An 8,892-nucleotide genomic window follows, 5' to 3' on the forward strand; every position below is an offset into this window, starting at 1 on the left:
TTGAAGTAACGTGTGAAAATGTATGTGCGAGGACACTACCATCGGTGCACATGCGCGACATGAGACGCGCACATGCGCGAATTGGACAGAAGGTCTCGCGCATATGCGCGACAGGAAGGCGCGCATATGCGCGAGCTGTGTGAAGCTTCGATCACAACTCCAGAGAGTGTCGCGCATATGCGCGGAAGGTGACGCGCATATGCGCGAGCTGCCGAGAAGAAATGTGCGAAGACCAGAAGGTCTCGCGCATATGCGCCGATTTAGGTCGCGCATATGCGCGAGACGTGTTGGATTAAAAATGAAGCCACGTTCCTTTCTCATGCAATGTGGAGGGATATATATATACATACAAGCGTTCATTCCGAAAAAGGAAGGGAGAAATGAAAACCGAGACCAACTTCAAGTCTTGATTTTAGATTTTGATTTGCGATAAATCCGTCCGTCTGATTTTGAATCCGAGTACGGTACTGTGTTTCTATCGACGTAGGCTACAACTGAACGTAAGTTTTGCTACGTTTTGACATGTTTTGAAATTATACTATTGTCAGAATTGAATAGGATTCAAATATGATGTTCTTGTCATGTTAGACATCATAGAATCGAAGTCAGATTAAGAAACGGACTGATTATGGAATTGTTATGATTTTCTGATTATATTGATCTGGAATCGGACAGATTTGGATTATGGATGGATTACAAATTGTATCGGATATGGGTTATGATTTGTAATTGATGTCTGTTGATATGGTATTGACGGGGATACTGAGATTGTGCCGTTATGCTGTGATTTGAATTAAATCCAGATTAATCAGATTCAATGTTGAATTGAGAATGGAATATTGATATTATGATTCTCAATATGTCGTTTCAGATTTACAGAGACAGTCTTGAGTTCAGAATTGATATTGATTCCGACCGAGACTACAAACGAAAGGTATAACTCAATGTGGTATTGGGAGATCGACTTAAGTCGGTTTAGACTTGAGTTTCCCTATATCACATACTTTACTTTATTGCATTGATATTGGCATTGATTTGATTGATGTACTTGTTTTCTTGATTTATAGATAACAGGTATTAGACGAGTAATCTTGTGACAGAATTGCCTGATAGTGGCGGGATCGCCACGGGCACATTGCACGATGTCACAAGATAGTGTATGGGCGATAGTGCCAAAGTCTGTCACCGGATGATTGGCTATCGATGTGGATAGAAATGTGGCTTCTCCTATTACTGGTGATCGATATCATATCGATGTGGATAGAATTGAAGTTTCTTCTATTACTGTTGATCGATACTATACCGATGTGGATAGAATCTGAGCTTCTTCTATTACTGGTGATCGACACCCTATCGACTTGGATAGAACTGGAGTCTTTTCTATTACTGTTGGTCGATATGGGAATGCCAACTTCTGGAAACCGGGATCCCTAGACTAAGATTGAGTCTAGTCTGAATTGTAGAGTTACGAGTATTGTCGACAGTCCGATATTGATTATGTTTCAGATTTTGATACATATTGATGTTATCTATTACATGCTTTATATTTGTTTATATGATTGCATGTTTCGTTGATTTATACTGGGATTATTTTCTCACCGGAATTATCCGGCTGTTGTCTTGTTTGTATGTGTACATGACAACAGGTGGGACAAGATCAGGGTCCAGGAGATGAGGAGAGATCGTGATAGAGTGGAGACTTCGGACTTTGATGTATATAGGGTTTTGGCACTTGATAATTAGATGTTGAACCTTAGATTTTACTGATTTGTAGACGGTACAGAACTTGTACTTTATTTTATACTGAGTTGTATATTAGTTTGATTTCACTACATTCCGCATTAAAAAGAAAAAATTTTATGACCCTAATTACTTGATTAACAAATTGATCCTGATGACGATTAAGAACTGATTAGCGTCCGGGTCCCCACAAATGGTGTTTTCCAGAAATCTATTCTGAAGTTGATGCAATTGAGAACATCGTTACAGTTCGTGAGACATTGCGTTTGTTGTATCGTGAATATGTTGATGCTCACAAAAATAATGTTGCTGAAAAGGATGTTTCAGGTGATGCTCAGAAAGAAAGTTCTAGTGTTTCAAGTATTGTTAGTGCAAAAGGAAAGGGTAAAGTGAGGATAGCATTTGCCAACTATATTAAGAATGTTGATAGTGTGGAGCAAGTGAAGTCTGAACTTGAAGTGTACTTTGAGGAAGGGGTTGTATTGTGTGAAGAAGATGATGAATTTGATGCATTGTCATGGTGGAAGATGAACAACTTAAAGTTTAGGATTTTGTCAAAGATGGCATGTGATGTACTATCAATTCCAATAACTTCTGTCGCTTCTGAATCGGCTTTCAGCGCTGGTGGTAGAGTTATTGATTCATATCGTGCCAATTTGGGAGTGGATACGGTTCAGATGTTGCTTTGTGCAGAAGATTGGTTACGTGCCCGGTACCAAGTCAAAAGAAAAGAAAATGTAAGTAAATTGATATTTAATTTAATTGTTTCTTTATTAGATATGTGTTATTTTCTATTAATTTAGGTTGGTTAATTCTAACATTTTGAATTTTTGTGCTTGTATGTAAAAGAAAAATTCGGGGCTTAAGGAGATTCATTTGAATTAAGGTCATTACCATCGAATGTTTATCATTGAATTGGTGAAGTTTGTTTGTTTGTTTTAATTTAAATATCTTTTATGGTTTATCTTGTTGAATTTCTATTAGGTTGTTGAAGTTGGGTTCACGAGGGAGCGAGGCAAGAACAGCAAGCTCATTCATGCTCTGGTAATTCTTTTATGTTTTATCATGTTGAATTCCTATTAAGTTGTTGGGTTTAATTAAGTTGTTTTTTTTTTATTTGATCATTAGAAAAAAGAACCGATCCCAAAGAAACTTATTACTGTACCTTTAGCAATATAAGTAGGAGGAATATTCAAAACGGGACTAATTCTAACACCATTGACATATGATCTGCTGGAATTCTTCTTCAAATAAGGCCTTTCTGCTGTATTGTAATAAGAGTAGTATTGAATTGGAGATGAACGTAGATTTGAAGATTCTTTCATTGAATGCCGCTTCTGCATAACTTTGTGGTTTGGAGTTGGATTCGGAGCAGAAACGAGCTCGCTTAACGAGCTTGTTTAACGAGCCGAACCCGAGCCAGGCTCATTAAACAAGATAAACGAGCCATTAACGAGCCGAGCTCGAGCCGAACCCGAGCTTCATAACTTCCGAACGAGCCAAGCCCGAGCTTCAAACCAAAGGCTCGTAACGAGCCCGAGCTGAGAAAATAGTTTAACGAGCCGAGCCCGAGCCTGATACTGCTCGGCTCGGCTCATTTACATTCCTACTTGTAATTCCATTCGTGAGAAAACTTAAATCTTACACGTAAATTCTTGAAAGAATTACTTAATAATTTCCAGAAATCCTTTTCCAGCTTGTTTCAGTTGATGTCTTATTTATCTTGTGAGAGAAGGTGACACAACTAGCAGAATTGGCCTTTTATTAATTATGCTTTACTCAAGAAAGTAGCAGAAACCAAGCCTGTTCTTTGTTTCTTGGAAAAACCTCACGAGCCCAAATAGCAAACAATCAAATCAGTGATTCACGTATACCAGTTGAAGATGCCTACAACTAGCTTGATCAATAAAACTCACTAGCTAGTAACTATTATTTTATTGGTAATGGGTATATGGACAATTTTTGTATCTGTAGAAAAAATAATATTGCCAATCAGAGTGGTCAAAGGCCCTAGATAATCAATAAATTGTGTGACCCAACTCATAATAATAATATTACAATAAAGATGTATGGTGGAACAAAGATAAAAAAATCACATCTTTTAAACTCATTTGGATGCTTAACTAGACATGAAAATTCATTGATTTAAAATATTTCTTCAAACTTGCGTATTTTTTAGTTCCTACCTTGTGAGTGTAATAGAGATACATAATCAATTGATGGCTTAGTGGTGGGTTGAGTGTCATTCACAATCAATTAAAAAATGAGATGGAAGCTTAATAATATCTTAATTAAAGAAGTCCTGAATCCCTTCAATCATCTTTGACACCTTCGCATGTTTGCTTTTGCTTGATTTTGATACGCTATGGAAGTTTACCACAGTATATGTAAGGTCAGGATTTCGCACGCCCAGACACACGCAATATTTGTAGAGGTCAAGCCTTATTTAAAGTACTGATAACCCATATAATCAACACAAGGCCTAAAATTTATAAAGAATCATAACTTATTTATTAAAAGAAAACAATGAGTCAATCTCTCATAGGGATGACAGCTTTCTCCACGGGTTTGGGTCCCCACGGGGAAAATCCGAAACGAGGATGGGGATCCTCGATGTTTTCGGGTTCGAGTTCTGGTTCGGGGATTTTTTAAAATCCTCATCCCCGAATCCATCCCGAAAATAAAATCAAAAATAAACTAATAGTATTAATAATAACAATAATATTATTTTTTAAAATATTAATAATATTATTATTTTTAATATTGATATTAATATTAATATTTTCACTAATAATAATAAGTTTTGGTTTGAAAAAATTTCTGAATCTGTCATCATCTTACCATATTAATGTTTTTGAAACGGGGATGGGGGTGGGGATGAGAAGTTGATCCCCGCTTTTTCGGGTTCGGGGGGGCGGGAATGAGAAGTTGATCCCCGAACTTTCGAGTTTGGAGATTTCTCGAACCCGAAAAAACGGGGATCGGGGCGGGTATGGGGGTGGAGATGAAATTCGAGGATGGGGATGGCAAAACCGCCCCCGCTCCCGCCCTGCACCATTGATATCCCTAAGCTCTCAATCATATCAATGAGTAAATAAATCAGTCTTTCAAATGACTAGCCAAAATATTTAAAAGAAAATAATCCACGAATCCTAGAAGAACTCAAATGAAAGAATTCAAGTCTCCAAACTCTACGGAACATCCTCTATGTCATCATCATCCTCAATGATCTCTTCTATACATAGTTGTCAAGGGCGCAAGGCGCACCGAGGAGCACAAGGGCTATGGAGCCTGACGCGCAAAGCGCAAGGCGAGGCGTGCGCCTTACCGAAGCAAGGCGCACGTTTTTAATTATTTAAAAAATTATATTTATCTTAGAATAATATATTAAAATATGAAATAATAAGTCACAATGTCACACAAAACAATAAATAATTAATAAGCTCATAATAATAAGTAACACGATTAAAATTCTTCAATAATCCAAATCAAGTTCATCTTCTTCCATCGAATCATCAGAGTCCCTAGAACTTTCGGACTTGTATTCTTCTTGATCTTCACCACTTTCTTGATCAACATTCTGGTTGTTTTGGATGTAGATGCCCATACCTCGTTTGAAGAAGATGAAGCACGAGATCTAAAACCATAAATCGGTTCCCCAACCCCAGCCGCTCGGCCTACATCACCCCATGTCAAATCATCATCCCCAAAGACTAGATTATTTTCTTCCTTGTCCAATCCTCCCATCAACCATTCATTGCTATCAACGATATCATCCAATGAAATAGGATTGTCCCAGGCGCAACACCCGCGCCTGGTGGCGCCTCTCGCCTCAAGGCGAAAGGTGCTCGCCTTTGACAACTATGCTTCTATATATTCTACGTATTCGTCTTTTTCATTCAGATTATTACCTAAAAACTAAATTATTCAGTACACTCCTGTATCCAGCCACTAATTCGATCTCAAGGATAACAAAAGTTTTCACAAAAATAAATAATAAATTCACATGTAGCTAGGATGACAGAATACAAGAATAATATATAACATAATCCATATCAGAATTTCTATCATGCAGTACTTTGACCATATGGAAACAAGAGGTGGCTCACATGCTTCCCCACATGCAGCACTTTGACCCGCAGGAACCAAGAGTTAGGGGTGAGCAAGATTTCGGTTCAACCGAATTAATCGACTGAACCGAAACAATTCAAAATTTTGGTTTGGTTATTTCGAAAATTCGGTTTTCAAAATAAAAAAATTCGGTTATATCAGTTAATTCAGTTCGATTACGCTTTCAAATTTTTGAAATCGTTTAACTGAATTAACCGATATAATACATACTATTATTTAATAAATTTTTATTATTTATCATATTTTATATATATTTAAATTTTTAATTTTAAAATTAACCCTAACTCTAATATAATTCTAAACGCCTTGGTTTTCTCGTTCTTACTTCTCTATTCTCCACTCTTGACTTCATCCGCCGCCCATCCATCTCTCATCACCGGTCGACACGCCGCCCGCCCATGTTATGTTATTTTATAAAAAAACATGTATTAATTGTGTTCAAACAAAACTTATACATTTGTGATGTGTGTTTTATGTTTTAATGTATTTGTGTAGACTTTAGTGTTCAAGAAAAACTACATATATATAATTAAAGTTAAAGCACAAATTTTTTTAAGTTAATCGGTTAATTTGGCCGATTTTAATTCAGTTCGGTTTTCATCGGTTATTAAAAATTAATTCGGTCGATTCGGTTATGGATAAATATTTCGGTTCGGTTCTGTCGGTAACCGAACTGACCTAATGCTCACCCCTACGAAGAGGTGGCTCACATGACAGACAGAACAACATCCACAATGGGACCCCGTCATGCAGCACTTCGACCATAGTGAAACAAGAGCTGGCTCACATGCATCCCACATGCAGCACTTTGACCCGCAGGAACCTAGACTAGGATTGAGTCTAGTCTGAATTGTAGAGTTACGAGTATTGTCGACAGTCCGAAATTGATTATGTTTCAGATTTTGATATATATTGCTGTTATCTATTACATGCTTTATATTTGTTTATATGATTGCATGTTTCGTTGATTTATACTGAGATTATTTTCTTACCGGAATTATCCGGCTGTTGTCTTGTTTGTATGTGTACATGACAACAGGTGGGACAGGATCAAGGTCCAGGAGATTAGGAGAGATCGTGATAGAGTGGAGACTTCGGACTTTGATGTATATAGGATTTTGGCACTTGATAATTAGATGTTGAACCTTAGATTTTACTGATTTGTAGACGGTACAGGACTTGTACTTTATTTTATACTGAGTTGTATATTAGTTTGATTTCACTACATTCCGCATTAAAAAGAAAAAATTTTATGACCCTAATTACTTGATTAGCAAATTGATCCTGATGACGATTAAGAACTGATTAGCGTCTGGGTCCCCACAACAGGTGGTATCAGAGCGATAAATCATTGAGACTGAGATAGGAACTAGTGAGCGGGGTAGATTGAGATTTTCTTTCCTTCTCTTGATTGCTAGTATGATTTACTGCTTTATAATGCATGTTTATCTGTTTATCTGACTTGATTTGAAAACATGTGTTATTGAGAATGGATCAGCACCGATTCTGGATCAGCAGTAAGATGATCGGAGGAGGACTGAAACATATTTGTGTATTGGGATTACTAATCCTTTTGATTATCAGATATGCCTCCGAGAAGAGTACCTGAACAAGGTAGTACTTCAAATCCTCCAATGAACGTTGCAGCCACTCCAATGGAGACCTTGTTAAAGAGATTTCAGTCGTTCCATCCACCAACTCTGAAGGGTACGGAGAATTCAGTGGAATGCGAGAGTTGGTTAGATGATATCGAGATGTTGTTTGAGTCCTTGGACTATACTAATGAAAAAAGGGTGAAACTGATAGGGCACCAGTTACACGATGTGGCAAAGAACTGGTGGATTACCACAAAGCGGGCCTTGGAACAACGAGGTACGACTATCACCTGGAATGTCTTTAGAAATGAATTTTATCAAAGGTTCTTTCCAGTGTCGTATAGAAAGGACAAGGGAGCCGAATTTGCCAACTTGAGGCAGGGCCAGCTAAACATTGAGAAATATGTGGCCAAATTCTCTACACTACTTCGATTTGCTCCCCACGTAGCTGAACATGATGAGGCCGTTGCGGACCAGTTCATAAATGGCCTAAATCCTGAAATCTTTACCTTGGTGAATACCGGGAGGCCAAACAATTTTACTGATGCCTTGAACCGAGCCAAGGGAGCTGAAGCTGGTCTGATGAGACAGAAAGAGGCTTCGTTTGTGTCTTCAGCACCGAGATCACAGATGCCTCTACCAGCTCCTCGATTTGAGAACGGCAGTGGTAGTGGGAAGAAAGACTTCCTGAAAGCGAAGGGGAAGAAATTCAAGAAATCTGGAAGTAGCTCATCCAGTTCGAGTGGCTCGAGACAGACTGGTCAAGGCCAGAGTTATACAGGACCTTACTGTAGCACTTGTGGAGGGAAGCATTCCACAGAACAGTGCCGAGGAGTGTTCGGCAACTGCCGCATTTGTAAACAGCATGGACACTTTGCCCGAGTGTGTCCACAGCGAAGTGCCCAGGGATCCCAGGCCGCTGAGTCATCTAGATCAGTGGCTCAGACAGGGAGACGATCTGCTGCCGTTCATTCCTTTCAGCCAGCACCGCCTACCCAGTCACAGCCGAGGCCAGGAGGGAGCCAGATAGCGAGCCAGCCTCCTAGACAGCAGGCCCGAGTGTTCTCTTTGACTTAGGAGCAGGCACAGGATGCACCCGATGATGTTGTTGCAGGTAACTGTTTTATTTTTAGTTATCCTGCTTATGTGTTGATTGATACTGGTGCATCCCATACATTTATATCTGAGCGATTTGCTTTGATGCATTCTTTGCCTATTGAGTCAATATCTGCGGTAGTGTCTGTCTCTTCTCCTTTGGGGACGGGTTTGATATCAGCGAAATCTGTTAGATCGTGTATACTGCAGTATCAAGGGCATGAAATTGAGTTAGACTGTATTGTGCTTGGGATATCTGACTTTGATTGTATTATCGGTATCGATACGTTGACCAAGTACAGGGCTACAGTCGATTTTTTCCACAAGATTA

At 38.7% G+C, this 8,892-nt stretch overlaps 1 protein-coding gene across 1 annotated transcript; it reads left to right on the plus strand.

Annotated features, from left to right (window-relative positions):
- The first annotated feature begins 18 nt into the window (after positions 1–18).
- On the plus strand, positions 19–3,293 carry LOC142523043 (zinc finger BED domain-containing protein RICESLEEPER 2-like). Its single transcript, XM_075626683.1, has 4 exons — positions 19–24; positions 1,917–2,477; positions 2,590–2,626; positions 2,725–3,293. The coding sequence occupies exons 1-3, from the start codon at positions 19–21 to the stop codon at positions 2,623–2,625; spliced, it is 603 nt and encodes a 200-aa protein (XP_075482798.1). The 3' UTR covers position 2,626; positions 2,725–3,293.
- Positions 3,294–8,892: the final 5,599 nt, after the last annotated feature.

The sequence above is a fragment of the Primulina tabacum genome, chromosome 13, assembly GCF_025594145.1.
Source record: "Primulina tabacum isolate GXHZ01 chromosome 13, ASM2559414v2, whole genome shotgun sequence".
Classification (NCBI taxonomy): Eukaryota; Viridiplantae; Streptophyta; class Magnoliopsida; order Lamiales; family Gesneriaceae; genus Primulina; species Primulina tabacum.